At 37.2% G+C, this 20282-nt stretch overlaps 1 protein-coding gene across 1 annotated transcript in view; it reads right to left on the minus strand.

The window, feature by feature from the left end:
- Positions 1 to 20282, minus strand: part of LOC133528444 (neuroendocrine convertase 2) — a 140515-nt gene that overhangs the window by 60472 nt on the left and 59761 nt on the right. The window contains exon 2 of the mRNA XM_061865834.1: positions 12373 to 12477. Coding sequence (XP_061721818.1) covers positions 12373 to 12477 — 105 coding nt within the window. The remainder of the gene's footprint in view (positions 1 to 12372; positions 12478 to 20282) is intronic.

Raw genomic sequence — 20282 nt, forward strand, 5'->3', positions numbered from 1 at the left:
CGCACCATGTTAATGTTAGTGGTATGTACCGGCACGGGGCACAAAAAACACGAAACAAATGCGACTTGTTCGTTACACCCCATGACCCCGAGTATCCCGGCCATAGACTACCAACTAAAGACTAATTAATGTACCTTTCGTGTCAAGTGGGTGGTTTTTCTAACAGCCCTCTACACCCGGATCAGGCACGGGGCACAACAAACACAAAACAAACGCAGCTTGTCCGTTACACGCTATCCTCAGCTCCCAGATTACATTCCGAGTATCCCCACCGTAGACTACCAACCACAGATTACGCGTATGAACTTTTTTTTTCATACCGTCCCCATCATCATTGGATACATCGGCTACGATATTTGATGATGAGTGTTCACTGGATTAGTCGGTGTTGAAATACAGGGTGACCTGACCTTAGCCATTGGACAAACCCTAAAATTCCACGTAGGGTTTGTTTACTGTACTGTACTGTACTTCTCAGGAATTCTCTGACGTTAATATTTTTTTTAATTAGAACCAAAGAAAAAAAAGATTTTTTTCGAACAAAAGTTATTTGCAATAATCGACAACAAATAGAAACATACTGTGTTAATCTTTGGCAGTGTTTTTGACAATTTGTTCGAAATATTTGATAATGATGACATTTTTCAAAAGTCAGAAGCTTATTAGTGTCATAAATAAAAAAGATAATCAAAAAGGTTCAAGAAGGTTCCATACTATTCTTTGAGGATATTACCTTAGGAGCTACTAACACATACAGGCTGCTCCAAAGTAAAAATTGGCAATTTGTTAATTTCTTCGAAACCGCTACACCGGCTGTTATGATACTTTGTACACTGGTTCTAAATACCCTAATGCATATGTACATTTCGGCTTTCTCCAATGGCTAGGGACACACTGTTTAGGGGGCGTCCACAAATTACGTAACGCAAATTGAAGGAAGGGGGTGTGGTCAGGCCAAGCGTTACGGTCCTGTTACGTTGGGGAGGGGGGGGTCAAGGTTTGCGTTACGTCACGCACGATTTTATAATAATACATAAAAAAAATATATTGGCAGCACCGAGCGCGCGACGCGACAATGACAGACAGACACAGATACTATTAGACAGTCAGCGCCGTGCTGCAAGTAGATTGTTAACCAAGGGTTGAAAGGCACCCATTTGTGTCGAGGTAGTTTAATACTCCGAATAGTAAGTAGTAATAGTCCGAGATTGAAATGGTGCCTTTCACCCGAGTTAAACACTCTACTTTACATGCCGAATAAGAGAACGGTAAAATACAAGTGCATTAAAAAAACACGGCTAAGTATAAACTTCAGTACTATTTCTTGAGGGTACTTTCAAAATTTAGGTAAAAATATCGATATTCATGGAATGGGGAGTTAATTATCAGAATGGAATTTGTACAACAAATCCATTTTAAAATCAAAATTTTAATTGCTTATCGTAAAATAAAGAAAAAAAATGTCTTTAGCGCGCTTTTTAGAACAATAACGACCCACTTTCAGAGCATGAGTAATGAAAAATATTTTGTTTTCACCGCGTTTTCTGTTTATACCGCGACGATGAACTACAAGCATAGGGCCTCCCTGAGAGTGTCAACTAAATACATACACGTTACATAGTGTGACAGATGCAAGTTAACTGTGAACGTAACAGATATGATCGGTAGCGGATTATAATATACGATCTTTACTAAATGCATGATGTACTCATATCAAACAACAAAACGTCTGCAAAAGATTATATACACAAATACGGGTATAGCGCCAGCCGCGCGCCTCTGCGCTGAATCTTATTATTTGGACGTCGTTGCGTGCGATCGACATGAGAGGGGCGGCGCGGGGGCAGAGCGCTTAGCTCCGCTCCGAGGCCCCGATCGCTCAAGGACATTGGGGCGAGGATCGTCTCGTCTTAAGCTTTCATACTAAATTAGGATAGAAGCGTCAATCTAGCATGCAAGTGATCTGTGATTCCGACTTGTTTGCCCATTGAATTGCTCGTGGCCTATCAGTTCTATCACGTTGAAGTTTTTTATTTCCGACCATCTTGTTTTGAAGCAACGAAAGAATGGACCTTTTTTAAGTACCAATACATTACGAGTAGCTACGAGATATCATTCTCTCCAGTTTTTAATCTAAAACCTAATTAGGAGTTTAATTCAAAAACGAAATTTAATTTTAACTTAAGTGTGTCGCACTTACTCGTACTTGTAACAGCGCGCTTAATATATGGTAGATTAATACATAAATTTAAGACACAAGCAGAATGTTACCCTTATAATTAGGGATATGAAATTACATTACCCATCACGGACCAATGGCAATCTTATTTATTCAGTCTTCTTGTGAGTAAAAGATACCTTCTTGGTTTATACTGTTCATAGCCATTTCATTTACAACGTCGTTTGTCTTAATAATAAATTAAATTTTTACGTATATCGTTCACTAATTACTTTAATACCGAAGAAATATGCATATGGAATTATATTTATAGCATTCAAAGAAACGGGACTATATATTTTTCTAATATTAATGTATCGAGCTTACTCTCCGAAAGCCTAATGTCAATCTCGACACGACACGAAAATCGTCTTAACATCTGTCACCGTAAATTGATATATTACCGATAAATATTACGTGGATCCAAAAAGATTGATAAATGGGAGTTTTCTCAGTGAATCAATTTATTTGACGCGTAATCCGAAGTGGCACAGATTCGCGCAAAAGTACATCAATCAAGCTTTAATCCTGGCGGACATATTGTGATATTGCGCCGGCATTTTGGGCTAACGCTGGTTTCATTATTGTTTGTAAATAACTTTATTCCTTATCAGGATTTTGGGATTCTGATGTTTGGCGCTAAAATACTGGTAGATGTTCTTTTATTGATTATTCGCTGTGTTAGGTTGTTAGGTCAAATCAAATGTGGATATACCAAAAAAAGATTTCCATTTAATACTCGGAGATAGTGATACGACTGATACGTAATATCAATAGGGAGAATACTGCAATGTTCTGGCACCAGAGGCAGCACTAGCAAAAATTGTAAACCATAGAGTAACAGTTTTTTGACAAGTTTTCACATCAACAAACTGCATTGATGCATGCATGCAAAGGCGGTTTGTCTACAGTTTGTGCTAGTGGCCCTCCCTACGCAGAATTTTGCGTAATATTCCCTACTCCCCTGCATAGAAATTTATTTGCAGGGGAGATTTAGCTTAAATCTGCAGCTTACCGTACCTATATCAAACAATACATTAATTACAATATTAAAGTAGCTTCATTAAGTTGACAAAAAAAAGTTTTTTTTTTTTTGTGTGACATTGGATTAAGCGGTAAGTACGAGTAAAATATCATAATGACAATATGACCGTTGACCCATTACTCCAAAACCCAAATCCAAAGACTTTTTTAATATCTTTCTACTACTACTCGCTAAATCGATACTACTCGCTAAATCGAGTTACTTTTACCTTGGGACCAACCCAAAAATAGCGAATTTTGTTTTGGCTTCTCCATAGAAAACATCGACATCTGATCAGCCAAAATGTATGAAAAAGCCAATATATTTTTCGCGTTTTCAGGGTTTGTCCCATAATAAAAGTAGCTCAGTGTACCTGCATTTAAAACCCCATGATGAGAGACGACCTGTATATGTACTATGTAGTGCTGTACTTTGTATCGATTAAATATCGACACGGACAAAATGCCAAAAATATGTACACACTACTTTAATGTATAGGCAATAAATAAATACAATCGTGTATACATAGTTTTGACACTTTGTCCGTGTCGATATTTAATACCTTGACTGTACCTATGCATAAAAACAAATCTCCGAGCTTATTCTTTGAAACATGAAATTCGGAAACCACACTGATTCAAAATTGTTAATAATGTATAAGCACAGTCAGCCTTCAAGATTAATTTAATGTTTTCTCGGCTCGAGTTCAGTGGCGGCACATCCGCTAATCACCCTATTCAGCCTGTCATTCACAGGATTTTCAACCAAGGGTATGTCTAATACGCGGTCTAATGAGAGTATTAAGACGTGAGCACAGACTTGAGTAAAGACCAAATGTTTCAAACCGACTGCAATGTTAATTTGCTTTCCCATTAACCTTAACTATAGCTAGTGTAGTTACAGTAACTGATAAGTAGTATTGTCATGCTTTTCGTGAACTATCGCCCCGATTCGAAGAATGAAATACGATAACGGTACGTTCTGGTTTAAATAAGTTATCATTTAGATATCGTTTGAATGTCGTATAATTGACAGAAGCAGCTCGATTCGGGCAACCAATGTCACTTTGACGTTCGAAATATCGTAGATAGGTCTTGTTGGGATCACAGCGGAATCGAAATAAACGGCAATTTTGACATGTCGTTTAGTTATCGATGTTTTAAAAAAAATAAAATAAAATAATAAAAAAATAAAAATCATTTATTTCAGATTTGTTTAAAAATCCATAGAATGTTAGTTTTAAATTATATCATTATGTTAGTATTAGATTAGATTACATTAAATTAAATTAAATTAAATTACCTTATAAATTATTACAGATAAGTTACAAATTATTAAATTAAATTACAAAATTATTTAATGAAATATAAAATTATAAAATTATTTTACATTAAATTAAATTATTCTGTTTTATCTTATTTTCATAATTAACTAATTTTATCATTTTACCCTCCCCGTTACAATCTTTACCCAGTGGCCCAGAATGGGGCAGTCAAGGCGTCCAGCCACCATCTTCAGGATGACATTACCACTACCTCTCACTCGTCTCAGCAGAGAGGCAATCCTCTTGCGTCTGATGGCATAGAAGTCATCTGTGTGCGCCTCGGCAAACATGCCGGACGCACTGCAGTGGCGAGGCAGCTTGAACATCATCCTGAAGATGTTGTTAAATTGGACCCTTAACATGTTATACACGCGTTTTGTATGCTTCACCCATAGACTGCATGAGTAGAAAGATGTACAGTAAGCTTTAAAAAGAGTGAGTTTTACTTCCCTTGTACATCTTGCAAATCTACGGATGAGCATGTTGCCCCTCACTGCCAGGGCCCTTCTCTCTCTTTCAATATCCAGGTCATCATCTAGGTCCTCTGTTACTATATGACCTAGATATTTAAATTTCCTAACTACTTTCAGCACTACCCCACCCAGCCTGACCTCAGGTATATTTTGTGAATTATATTTACGCGCTTTAAAAAGCACCATCTCACTTTTACTCGAATTATACCTGAGCCCATGCTGAGCGGCGTAGCTTTCACATTTTTGTACCAGCTTCCTTATGGAGTTGATTGAGGGGCCGAGCAGCACCATGTCATCCGCATAACTTATGTTGTTGACACATACACCGTCTATATGGCATCCAACATGCATGCTGCTCAACTCCCCAATCAACCCATTAATATACAAGTTAAACAGGACAGGAGACGTGAGCCCGCCCTGTCTGACACCGCATTCCATTTTATACTGGTCAGACCACTCCCCAGCCCATCTTACCTGATTGATCTGGTTGGCATACCAGTATTTTAGAAGGGACACATACTCGGGTGCAACCATAGACTTTCTTAGCTTATCCCATAACAAATCATATACCACCAGATCAAACGCTTTAGATAGGTCTAGGAAGCAAGCAAAAACTGGTGTGTTCCTATCCTTATAGTACCTGACAGCCCGCTTAAGGCACAAAATTGCACTCTCCGTGGATAATCCTGCCCTGAACCCAAACTGGGCATCATGAATTCTTACGTGAGTACTAAGATGTTCGTCAAGCAGACTGTCAAGTACTTTTGCTATGACAGTAGCAAGCGAGATGGGTCTATAGTTTGCAAAATCTGCTATGTCACCTGTCCTGTTCTTAACCAACGGGACAACTACTGTTTTCATTAGCTGCTCAGGTAGGTAAGCATGACTTATACACAACGAGAAGAACATGGCCAATACATGAGGTAGACATTGTCCTGCATATTTAAGGTGCTCGATACTAAGGCCATCGTGCCCCGGAGATTTCCCCCTCTGCATGGTTCTAATAACTTTTTCAACTTGTTTTGCAGTAAATTGTATGGTACTATCTCCCACAGTGGCCTTAGTATCGCTCATTCTCTTATTGCCAGGTTGGTATAATGATGATACAGTAAACAATTCCCTGAATGCATTTGCGATACTCTTCCCGTCGCTTACACCCCCGACACTCACAGGGACCCCTAGATTAAAGATCTTTCCAAGATCTTAAACGTGTCTTAATCATACTTCGAATACGGTTGTGATGGTTGTGGTTCGAAGCTAGTCATTGACTGAATTTTAATGGGTCTGTCTGTGTATACTGTACACTTGTACAGAGTGTATATACATAACCTGTTTCTACATCGGCTCAGTTACAGAGTGTACAGCACACGCTACCTTTGGGTGCGAAACTACATGTACCTTTTATATAAGAAAACATTGATTTAGGTAAAAAAATGTACCGAAATTGTTATGCTTGACAATTTAGGGTTGACATATTTACTGCCCGGGTGATCTCTTCAAAATGGATAACAAACTCATAGCCATACGAGTAATAAGCCTGAAAATGACTAAAAGAGAAAAATACGCGTGTTTTCCTGTTAATTTTTACAAGCGACACTAAAGATTGGGTTTAAATGTGTACCCACTACACACTACCGATAGTAAAAATAAAACAGTGATTTTAATAAGAATGTAATTTTGGTGGTTGATTGAAAATACTGAACACGTGGTAAGTGAAACTTAATAATAGGTACCACTTAATACTTAATGAAGCCTTTATTACAGACGATTTTCAGTCAAATATCTTTAAAAATATGAAACTTCTATTGGCACGTCCTTGGCTTATGGGGAGCAGAGTAGCAGACCCGCTGTGCAATGTAGCAGCTCAGAACCCAAGTAAGTTTTAATATAACGAGTCCGAAAGTATCGCGCGGCGGCGTGGGCGGGCCTGATTAGGGTTGTCACACCCCAGGGACGCAGCGTCTTGTAATTTCGGACGTCATTTTGTTTTATACACAAAAACCGTGATGCTTAATCTATTTATAAGTCGGATTAGCCTTGTAGTCCGGGTAGCTAGAGCAAGGTCCAAGTTCTCCCCCGGGGCGTTTATGATCAGTACAGTGGAGCTTAGATTGCTTAGATTTAGATTAGAGCGTGGAGATAGCTTTAAATCTTCTATACTAACTTCTATAATATCTTCAAGTACGCCATAGTAAATGTATGGCGAACTGGATCTTAGAAATTGGACAGGCTATACCAGACAAAATGTCAAATATGCTACCCTCCTTCAATGGTAATTACGATTGTTAATAGATCGTCAGTTTCAGCTCTGGTCACCCCTCTATAACTTCTCCTACGAACAATGACCCTCAGTCACAGCCACTTAATACCCCGGCCACATACTCGATGAGTGGTATGGGAAGTAGTGGGGGAAGCAGAGGCGTAGTGTGGCCGCGCTACTCGTCATGCCACTCGTCATACTCCTCGTCCTGCCCAATGTTCCGTATTTTATCGGTGTTTTGGCGCAGGTCAAAGGACCGGTAATATGAATTATGGAGCGTCGCGACGTGAGCGAGGAGAGTACCTATTGCCTAGGTAATAAGGGTGATGACATTTTGCCTAAAATACAAATATCTCTGTTCTGCAATTGAATTCCGCTTGGTGCTCATAGAATGAAATGAAGTACATAGAATTACCTATCTAATGACCTAATTCTCAACTGTGTTAGTTTTTCATGTTATTTTAGAACTGTCGTTTTAAAAATTTAACTTCGATTGTATGGGGGCGGCTAGGTTCGTGTGACACTTAACGCATTCACTGCCAGGGGGCGTAGCCTACGTCTAGGTACAAATTTGTATGACGCTGAACACATACACAGTGTATAACGAGGAACCCGAAAGATTTTAACCAAGCAGTCCTGAGACCAAAAGAAGGAAAAAATGTTATATGAGTTTAGGCCAATTTTGCAGAAAACACCTTTTTTAGATTGATGTTTTTTTAATGTATTCGTACATAAAAATCAAATGTCATTAGTAAACCTGTCACTTAAAATGATTTTTACTTTTTTTCGTATAACCATAGTTTTTTTCAAAGTGTTTTTGTCACATATATGGTGTTACCATAGGACGTAGTCATCATTGATACTACATCTATCAACACCGTCACCAACAAAAAGGCGTTTAGTACTAAGTAACAACAAGAATTGTAATATGTTTTTTTATTGGCATTAACTATGAAACTAGGCGAAATCCAAAAAAGTAAATAGGACATTATAGTCTTTAAATATGATCAGGAATAAAATTATCACTATTCAAATCTTTCGGATTCCTCGTGAAACACCGTGTATATGTGTTGCTGTATTACATTTTCTCTCAAAGCGTGAACTACAATCAAGCAGTAATGGATAACATGGATCGCAGTCAAGGTCATGTCAAGTGCCAATTAGCCTTCTATTTTAATAGCTAGTCGGCGGCGCCAGCTTCTATCGTTTATCAACCAGACGTTTAATCAGCGAGCCAGACTGATTGAAATTACACTGTTTTTAGAAGATTTACATTTTTATTACTGGGGGCTAGCCAAGGTGAGAATCGTTTGCGCTACGACATTGTCATCTTGGCTAGGCTCCCTGGGTGCTTAGCGAAGATGCCAATCGTTAGCGCTGTAGCAAACGATACTCTTATGTCTCTCTATCGCAATAATATGGAAGAATGATAGAGAGAGATTACCGTTTCGTTCGCTTACGATTGGCATCTTGGCTAGGCCCTGTGGTCCACGACGTCGCAAAGCTGATTTCAATTCGCCGTTGTCATACATATAATTAAATAGTTTTTGTTACGATATGATAAAGTTTTATATGTACTTCAAAAATCCTCATCGCAACTATTTTATTTCTCCAATGGGATTAGACTAATATTGTTAGCGTGTTGCCATGGTAACCCATACAATTTGACAGTTCGTGTACCAATAATATTAATCTAATACCGTTCGAGAAATGGCCCCATATCACGTGTAACAGCAGTAATATCTGTTGGAAAACTCACATTTAATTGTTTACCGTATTCTCACGAAATAGATTCCAAATTCAATAGTTATTTGTGCAACAAGTGAGGAAAGTTGGTTTTCCTTTCGAGTGTTGATTTTGAGTCCCGAGTAAGCGAAAGATTCAATAATTGAATCACGGACGAAACGAGTGATTCTAAGATAGAATGTTGAGCGTAGCGAGGAACTCAAAAATAACTTTGCTCTCGTGTGACACAAGACTTTTCACCTCAGTAGTGAGAACATATCAAAGGTAAAAAAATTCAACATCAAGTAAAATTAACCACATTTATTTACATTCATGAATGAAAGGCATCATCATTATGACGAAAGCTCCAGAAAGCTTTAGAAATATTCCTGTATTCATGGCCTTCACTAAATTAAAAAGCTTCGTCGTCTCACTCCCTGGAGTGACGAAAGTCGCACATTCGTCACTCCCTGAAGTGACGAAAGCAGGCTTGTAGGTGGAAAGTAGGTAAAAATAGTTTCCCAATAGCTGTTATGGATACGTGGTGGGAAGAATAGTGACTTGCTTTAATTATTATGTTAGGAATTATTTATCAGTCGAATGAGAAAATTCTATGCAATAAATAGCCATTCATAAAGTATGTTAAACAAAAAATAACAAGTTTTTGGCAAACTTGGACTTGGTTTGGTACAATCTTTTATCGCTGACTGTACTTTTATTTTCACAAGCAAGTTATACTCATCGAGACAATTCTAACAACCCCAAACACAATTAATTTGCGTTGTTTTATTACAGTTCCCATGGCAACCTCCCGTCTCCATCATCAGATCAGCTCCATGTAATCACAATATTGCATTGTCATCTGATTTCCATATGTATGCAAATTATCAGCTTAATACAAATCGGGAAGTGGGTCAAATTTAGCTTCCAAGATTTGACCCACAATATCTTACATACATACTAACAGGGCAAGTTAAATAAAAGCTTGTAAAAAGTCGCGAAAGTCCCAAGTAACTAGTTACCTATATTTACTCTTAACCTAATACTACTTAAGTATTGAACAGGGTCATTGTCGATGGCGAGGCAAAGTCAAGCATCGAAGTGAAGGTCAATTTTATGTCAATAGAAATATGTACTCATATACTTTCATAAGTATTTACCCCTAGTCCCTAGTAACTCAATTCTTTTTTGACTGATACCTAAATGTAAACTAAAGTACCTATGTAATGTTCTCAGAACATTCGGAATATACATAAATAGTACCAAAAATAATTTGATATAGAGGTGGATTGTCAAAAAAACTTAGTAGCCACAGTAAATTTATTGCCATCTTTCAAGCAATGCCGCCATACCTTTGGCCTATGCTCCATTATTTAGGTGACGCCGATATTTAATAAATTTAACACACTTGACTTTGGTGCTTATTCCTTCACTGATATCAGTGAAAGAATAACCATCAAAGTCAAATAGCGTTCTAAAAGGTTTAATAATGTGTCTAAATATGACAGTAAAGGGTCTAGCAGGCTAAGGAAGGAGAAGTGGCCCCTGTGACGAATATCGGATTTTTATAATGTCATTTGTTGGCTATCTTATAATATAGAAACACCTTAACTTTTTAACCTATCTTGAACCGTCACCGAGATAATGCCAAAAACGTAATTTTATGGGCACATTTTTCAAAGTCGTTTTTCTCCTGAACTATGTATATAAGGTATAGCAATCAAACCAAATCATAGCTATTTTACAAAGAATGAGTAGGAGTATAACTCAGATTTTTTTAAATATTTAATATCCCTAATTCCCTGAAAAAATAATGATAAAAATGTAAAAAAAATTGACAGCTCTTTACAACAAGTATTTGTAAATAGTATTAGCTACTACATAAACTGCAAATAGTATTAGCTACTACCATGCGAATAATCAATCCAATATAATTGGTGCAACATACTTAAAAACAATCAGTCTTGCAACCTTTTTTGACAGCCATGCGTCAAGTTCAAAATAATCACTTTCTGTTGCTAGGCAACGAAATGAAACCTCATTTAAACCGAAAATCTCCTTCCGAATGAATTACGCCTTTGATAGCTAGACGCTTTCGTTGACTTTTTTTTTTTAAGTATGTTGCACCAATTATATTGAATTGATCGCTGTAATTTTAACTTTTTCCATGCAGTAGAATTAAAATACAACATTTTTATCCTTTGTACAACTGGCTTCCGAGGTAAACATAACTTGAAGCAATCAATAGGTACGTAACCGAAGTTAACATCTTCTTTGAATTATTGTTTTCAAAATGCCCCGTTTTTTTTGGCCTTGACTGTATTTAGGGCCTCCTAGCTGACGCGGACGCCCGCCGCGTGCGCACGCTTGCGGGTCCTGGGGGCCTACCGCGAAAACCGAAATACGCAACATGCGGGGATCTTTCTCTTTTACTCTCACTAAGACATAATTAGAGTGACAGAGAAAAATGCCCGCAATTGACGAACTTCGATTTTCGCGGTTATAACCCTCCAGGCGAAATCCGTCGCACGCGCCCGCGCCTACAATTTCTTATTAGACGGGGCGTCCGTTCCGGATAATCCGCGTCAGCTAGCGGAGGCCCTCACACTTCAGTAGCTACGGAATAGTAAAGCAGCTCGGGGCGAAAGTGTGAGCTTGTAGCGTCCTTTGAGGAGGGGGATTATACGGGAACTAAAGTTATACCGGTAGATACACAGACTTAGTGCAGGAATTTAAAGTTACAGCTAGTTGATAATGGGATTATGAACTTGAACATGAACGCAGTTGTGTAATACGTCTGTAAGTTTAACTAAAATATTTACGTATAAGGGATACTTAAATACTTTATGCTCTAGGGTTCTAGAGTTAAAACTGATGTTTAGGGTTGCAGTTGTGTGTTGTAATGAGATGTGTAGGGAAGGGGATCATTGAAGAGCATGCCGTAAAAGGACGAAAAAATTAATAGATAGGACAGGTGAACTTTTTTTCAGTGTTTGGTTATTTGGCGTACATTACGCTGCCTACCTACGGTGTGTCTGTCTCTTGAGCAACAAAGTGCTATGGAGCCTAAAAATGATTTCACTGTTCCTTTTTCTTATAATGGTTAGCTTCAAATTCATACTCAGAATTAGAAAGAGTAAACTGATATTTACGTTTGTGCATTTCAAGAAATTACCGCGTTTATATAACTATGTTTTATGACTTCGGACGTGGCTTCATGCGCTCGCGTTCCTAATTTTTTCATAATTATGTCTGAATTAAACAATATTCCTTAAAATGTCATCAATGGACCTTATGTTTTCGCAACAAGGTTTATTATTATATAACAGTGTAAGAGATGACACTTACAAGAGGGTGCTGTTTCAGCAGCCTGGTGTGCGAGATGGAGCGGCGCGGGCGCGCGTGCGGGAGGCCCCGGTGCGCGAAATGCCAGTCCGTGTCGGAACCCAGCAGCTGCAACAAAAGATAACATAACACGTTACAACAAGCAAAACGTTTGAACATTAACCCGACTATGTTTTTTTTTCGTAAAAACACCTCTTTTAAAGTCGTTTTAAAAAGTAGTGTATATCACCCGTGTTGTTAAAACAAATTTATAGCAACATAATTTAATGAAATCTGTTGAGGGCCTAGCCAAGATGCTAACCTTTCGCGCCGTAGCGAACGAAACAGTCATCCCTATCTATCACTCTTCAATATTAGTGTGACAGAGGGACATTAGGGTTTCGTTCCCTACAGCGGAAACGATTGGCATGTTGGCTAGGCACCCAGAAATTCTGACCATAAGGTGAAACATACGACATAAATATCCGTAGTTGGGGAAGAATAAATGGATGGCACGGCACATTTAATTATCTTTTACTTGTAAGCTGATGACATGGTATAAAACTAACATTTTATTATCCTTTAGGCATCATATTAAAGATAATGCGGCCATTTTAAATAATATGCTCCACACAAATTTTTTTCCACTGACTACTTCTGCTAGAAAATCTCCTCTTTAATAAAACAGTTGCCGGACAGCGGCATCTCCTGAATTTTCATGAAACGAATTGTGAACCCAAAGTGACACAAAAGGGCTATTGTAAAGCGAAATAAAACCGCAAAAACTCAGGCATTGTTCTTAACTCGGGATAAAGCAAATTATGTTTAGAACTTCAGACACATTCCGCTTTTGAAAAGTCTTCACAAAGTTATTTGGGGTAAGGTATAATTTTGTAATACGCTGTTCTGAATACCCGATAATAGGTAATAATGTAATTTTAATTAAGTATATTGCCCTGACACTTTGTATGGCTTGTAATTAAAAACAAATCAGAGCTGCAAGGACGCTGAATATATCTGGGTGAGTTAGGTATGTTTTACTATTTTTTAAGTTTGAGACATGACCAAGTCACGTTATCGTTAAAATAAAATGATGTTTTTCGACCATTTAAGTAGGAATTCTATATAGAGCATCCACACTGGCAGTTATTCATGTAACTCCGTGCAATTTCATATGACATGAGCAATTTTTCTTTAATCTTAATGTACTATCGGGTATAACGTGCCCGAAAATAAATGATATTTGATTTGATTAAAGGCCTTTTGCCTATTCTATTAACCTACAATAAAAAGTACACAAGTTTTTAACTGTTGTCCACACCTTCTTTTTCACAGGAGTGACAACTTTTGAATTTAATTCTGTGTAAGACCCAATAACGTTATCTTTGTTTAACGTTATACCTATAATTATAACTACCAGTCTAGAAGCACCATAACGGGTTTTATATAAACTTATATATGTATTATCAGATACCTACACGGATTAATAACGAGTATACGATAACTTGTACAAAATATACACGCATACATATTTAGTAACTAGGTACTTTAACCTTTAATGACATATATTCTAATAAAAAACTAATTTGAACTAGGTAGTGTGTAATTTATTCCCGCGAAAACAGGAATATTACTTTAGTTCCCAGGTATCCAGGGCAACTTTATCCGGGCAGCATACACTTATAAGTGTACCGCAGCCGAACTATTTGTTTTAAAGATGACTCTTACACCGCAATGAAACAAAACTGATTGTGTATAAGGGAGTTTTCAGAATATAGTGTACTGTGAAGGTTTGAAATCTCCACAGTCTTTTGCTAGTTAACTGGCAACAATTATATATTTGAATTCAGAACTATCGTCTTGCTAGAGGAATAAAGATCTGCAGGCGAGCATTCGGGGATGGCAATCATTAAGGGTAGTTGATTTTATAATCTAGCTGAATGATATAAAAAAAAAACATAAAGCCGGAAAACTACAACGAGTGTTTATCTTCCACCAGCTAGGCGTTCCCTCTTTACAGAAGTCTAGTTTGTTGTAGTTTGTGTAATGTCATGACACCTTCTTTCCTACATACGATTACCTATATGTTATACCTTCACTGAAACAGCGCGAAAGTCACTCGTACAAGTTTAATTAAATACTTTGAACGAGTTTTCCAGCGCGCACCATTTCCGGAGCAAGGAATTTAGAAGTTGGATACACTTTTACGCAAAACTAGCTCTGTTGTTAGATAGTGCCACCTGATGAACGACGCGTATAAATTTCTGACGCGAAAAGTGTATAATATAATACTTTTTATTACACACCTAGGTACAATCGGCGGTCTTATCGCTAAAGAGCGATCTCTTCCGGACCACCTTTGGGTACCAATTTACATTAAAAAAAAACTTGAATACTTGGGAGATTTGTTTACACAGGATTATGTGCTTGCAGCAAGCGGGTCAAAGACAAAGCGAACGGTACCGTTATATTTCGCTATCGAAACCTAACTGACATAAAACGGTATGACGTAATACCGGAAAAAATTTCATACTTTTATTCGGTTATGGCAATGTTCCCAGAAAGGGAACATTGAATTTATCCTCAACATTATTGTGAGAAAACACTACCTTGAACACGATAAATAACGATACGGATTTTTCCAGAAAAATTGAGATTTTTTCCTATAACGTTGGGAGCTCGCTTTTAAAAGTGGCTTATATTATTTTTTACAATTAATATTTTCCAGGTAAAACATTCAGACGTTTTGGTTTGTATAAGAGTAGTCTTTGAATTGCAATAAATACATCGACGAACAGAAAACCGATATTACTCAATATTTTCTTTAGGGTGGGGAATACTCTCAACCGTGAGCGATTTGTCTCTTGACTAAGGCTTAAAACGCACTGTGATTAGTTTCTTACGGTTTCAGTATTGCAAGTGCGTGCGCTTATGAATCATGCCACACGTTACACTGCGTTACAAGGCTTGCCTTACAACTATGGAAGGTGGAGGTAAGGAATACAATCTCCATGTGGATACATGGAGATTGTATTCCTTACCTCCACCTTCCATACTTACAACGTCAAAATGATGCGGTTTGTTTTATAAACGTCAAAATGATGGATAAGGACAAACTATAGATATATGAGAATCATTAGATGAAGCGAAAGCCAGCTGTCACCGTAACCATTTGGTTTTTATGTACGATTAACAATGTGTTTATGAAACCAGCGGCGGTATCATGGCCGATACAGGTTGAAACGAAGGGAAAGTTCGAAGTTTTAATTACAATACTACTAAAATATGTTTCCGCAGGAATGAGTTATTTTATATTATATCATAAAATATTTATTATCTATTAGTATATTTAGGATATTTAATTTTAGTGAAGATATCGAAGCTGTGTAGCGCTAATCGATATATAACATGATTAAAATCGACCAGTCCACATCCCTAAAAACCCCTACACATAGGTACCTACACATTTTTACGCACACATGAAAAGCAGTGTAACAAAATTCAAAAATATCAAAATTCAAAAATTTATTCTGCTAGTAGGCCTCAAGGGCTCTTTTACAAGTCAATACAACATTTATAGTAACATCATATAGTGACATGAAAAATACATAACAACATTTTTAAATACACCAACCAATACCTGGGTAAACATTACATTATAATAATCTTAAAATAAATAATTACTACAATACAATAGAGATGTATAGTCTCTATGGTTAAAAACACATTAAATCTGGAGATGTAAAAGGTCCCCAATGTCAGAGTACTAATACTAATAAAATTTGGAGGTGTAAAATCTCTCCAAGTGTCAAAATAAAATTTATACTAAATAAATAAACCGCGTCTGGACTGTTAAACAACACAAAATGGCTACGGTTTGAGTATTAAAATTTGTATTTAGAACAGACAACGTGTGGGCCTTGGAACAAACTATTATCACGGGCTTGTTAGAGTTGTTAGACTTAACAGGCGTTTACGAATAACGCTATATTATAGGGACCGTGCGCGTTGGAGGATCTGCCATCTTTGGCCTGAATCAAAACAATAAACATGTACATTCACACGTCACGTGTTTTCTTCTGCATAGTAGGTTCTGCCATCTTGTGGGCTACATCGGAACAGTAAACATCACATTTACGCCTCGCGCCAAAAATCTGACGGCTTCTGTGCTGCCTCCTACAGTTCATGCACGCTCCCTATAAGTAATTAGGAACCTGTGTGTGTATAAACACGAAAGCAAAAGTTTAGGTAAATAATCAATTACGTCGCTCGATCTATACATATACCATCGAATAAATAAATACTAGGCACGTAAGTACGTGCGAGTGGGATGCCTAATGACATAAATCTGGATCTGCTAATTTTATAATTTTTTATGCATTAGGCCCCAGTTCATTGAGGGCATTCACGTGAGGGCTTAGGTCCCTACGATTTAAACGTACACAGGCAGACAGGCAGGCTTTTTTCAATAAAATTGCTAAACGCGTAAAGCCAAAATACCAGTACAAATTACCTAATCCACAAGACGATTTTATTAAAGCTGTAGGCAAAATGGAGCATTAAGAATTTCATCTGAATAAATATAAATAATAATAAGTTATCAGAAAAAATGCGATATCCGTTGGGTATTTTATATTTATCTCTTTCTCTTCTTCCTGATTGAAAAAAACGATTCGTCAAAATATCAACGGGGGCGGCAATTTAGGCTTTAAAATTGTTATAGGTAAAAAACTTAAGTAAGTCACCTGTTGTATGTAGTTGTGACGTGTTCGAATAGACATTTGTTTTGTTTGTGTGTGTCTTTTAAACATGTATTGTCTATTCGAACACGTCACAACTACATACAACAGGTAACTTACTTAAGTTTTTTACCTATATTGTTATGTTTTAAACCGTCCCCCTTTTTACATTTAGAATTATTAATAAAAGAATGTAAAACAAATCAATTAAAAAGGTTTCGTATCATTAAAGTCATTGATTTGACTCGATCTGAGAGTATCGCAACGGCCATTTGAACATCATCAAAAATAGAGGGTAGAAAATGAAGGCTTTCGATTGGAATGTAAACTGAGTAGCGGTTGAGAAAAAGTGGCTGTGACATAATCGGACAGACAGACGGACATGACGAATCTATAAGGGTTACGTTTTTTGCCATTTGGCTACGGAACCCTAAAAAGGGAGTTTTATGTTAATTATTCCTAATATACAGTTAAGCATATTGTTAAAATCATGACGTTGTTTGTATTGAACCCCACACGCTATTCCCAAGGTTTATCCTTACCAAAGAGAATTTGAAATAGAGGCGGATTCTCAACGAAAATTTGATAGCCACAGTAAATTTACTGCCATCTTTAGACAAATGATTAAAACTTTTAGAACGCCATTTGACTTTGATCCTTATTCTTTCACTGATATGTGTTAAATTTGTTAAATATCAAAAAGTGGCGCCATCTTACCGGACATAACCCAACGGTTGTGACGCTATCGCTCGAAACGATGCCGCCATACCTTTGGCCTTTGATCAATTAGATGGCGCCAGTTTTTGATATTTAACAAATTAAACACTCATCAGTGAAAGGATAAGGATCAAAGTCAAATGGCATTCTAAAAGTTGTAACCATATGTCGAAAGATGGCAATAAATTTACTGTGGCTACAAAGTTTTCTATGACAATCCACCTCCATTTCATATTTTCTTTGATCCTTACACATCTGTCATACCGAAAAAAAATTTTTTCTTTCCTTTGGCGTTTATCGATGTACAGTTAGCATCAATAGTAGCGGATGAAACAAAGCGCCAAAAGTATCTGATATTCCGGATAACTTTTCCAAATATAGATAAATCTCTGAAATTTACATTCAAAAGTATATCTTTTACCGTCTTAATTGTTTTACATATAGAACCACCACATTTTGTTAAGCTGTTTCAGAATGTGAATACTTTTGAAACCTTGTTTGATCCGCTACTTTTGATGCTGACTGTACTACTGTCATCTTGGCTAAGCCCCGGGGCAAATAGCGACGTAAAAATGCTGGCAGGCTCTCGACATTCATCAAGCTCGTCAGTTTTGTAAATATCCCTCAGAAAGATATTATTAAAACGTAATACATTGATCTAATTTAACAATCTGAAGTATTTTTATCTTGTTTTATTTTGCTCATCGTTCCATTTTATGGGTTCGTTTGCAAACTCATTTAAAAATAATAAATACATTTATATGTAGGTGTAGGTAGATATTAGGTTAAGGTTTATCAAAAAAGGTCGGCATTCATTAATCCTGATTTCCAAACATGCCCCCAGCTTCGTAAATAATATTTTACCTTTCCTTTAATTATATTGTGACGTGCTATATCGGTTATAGCCGTGAGTGGGTGGACATGGTTTTTTAACACCTTGAATTTGTATTTAAAAAGATCGAGCTTTTGTTTTGCGATTTTGTTTTCAAATTTTTGGACATACGGTTCAAAAGTTAGAGGGATTTTTGGACACCCTTATTCGTTTTGAAAGACCTAGAGTTTTAGTCCTGTGTCGAAAGATGGCAGTAATCTTAGTTGACTACAAATTTTACTTTGACAATTTACCTCTATACCCATTTCTCTTTGCTAGTATACTGTGCTTTAAATTATGGGGTTCACACACACTTCAGCTGTCAAAAGTTGATGTTCAATACAGCTACTGCCAAACATGGCAGCTGTTCGATGCAGTCAGTCGCGGGGGCACGTTTTTACCTAGACTTTAGAATATTTTTCTAGATCGTTATCCAAGCAGGTATCAACTGCCAGCTTCAATATACTGCAGCAATTTGCTCCGATTTATAGCGCCGTACTCATCACGGCGGCGCTAATGAAAACAGACTTTATCGCCTGGTAATAAAGTCCACGTCAACGTTTATTGTTATAGCCTGCCGATACTCGCTTTACAGGTGGAGAAGTTTAATTTATCTTTAGATGAAAAATGGCTTAGCTCCACTTGCACCATTCTACTAACCCGGGGTTAATCGGTTAAACCTGGGGTTACCATGGTTACCAATACAATTTCACACTGGGTTAATGGTCTATCCGGTTAACTCCGGATTAGTGGAATGGAGCAAATGACCCTTAGTAGCATAGGCTAACATATAAGAGGCCAACTCCAACAATATACTGTGATACTAATCTAACATGGATCTGACACCATTGTAATAAGATGGGTCACAAAATAATGCCAGTGGTTAACCGGTTAAACATTGAGTAACCATAGTTACCTGTACAATTTGACACTGGGTTAACGGTTTAACCGATTAACCCTGGGTTTGTGGGATGGTGCAAGTTGCCCTTAGACGACCTGCTGAATTGCGCCAAGTTTCATGTAATTTATTTTTATACAAGTGTAATGTATTGTTTTTAATTGAGACCGTAACATAGATTGTATGGAAGCGGTTTTTTGACGGCGGATTCATGTGACTTTTAATGAACTTGACGGCCCGATTCGAACTTTAAGATACGTCAAAAATTTCCTAAAAATACGATATGGATTGAATATGTCAACGTCAAAAATGACGTTGACGTTATTCAAACATAAACACCACACATCGAGCCGAGATTTAATTTTGCTATGTGTGTGACTTGCTACGACTGCTACAAACTTGGACTGCTACGCAGCGCGCGTAGGGCCTACGCTTGTACACTTCAAGCGTTAATTAATAGATGATAAAACGGCCGGATTCGAACTTTAAGATACGTCAAACATTTGCTAAAGATACGATATAAATAAATACACTGACATATTCAATCCATATCTTATTTTTAGGAAATTTTTGAGGTATCTTATAGTTCGAATCAGACCGAAAGTATAATAAATGTGAGAAAATATTTCCACCTTTAGTGAAAATAGTACAATCCAAAAACGGCTTCATAAATTTTGCACTTTTGCATTGTTTGAAACGTAACCTAGAG

The sequence above is a fragment of the Cydia pomonella genome, chromosome 19 (assembly GCF_033807575.1).
Source record: "Cydia pomonella isolate Wapato2018A chromosome 19, ilCydPomo1, whole genome shotgun sequence".
In the NCBI taxonomy this organism is placed as follows: Eukaryota; Metazoa; Arthropoda; class Insecta; order Lepidoptera; family Tortricidae; genus Cydia; species Cydia pomonella.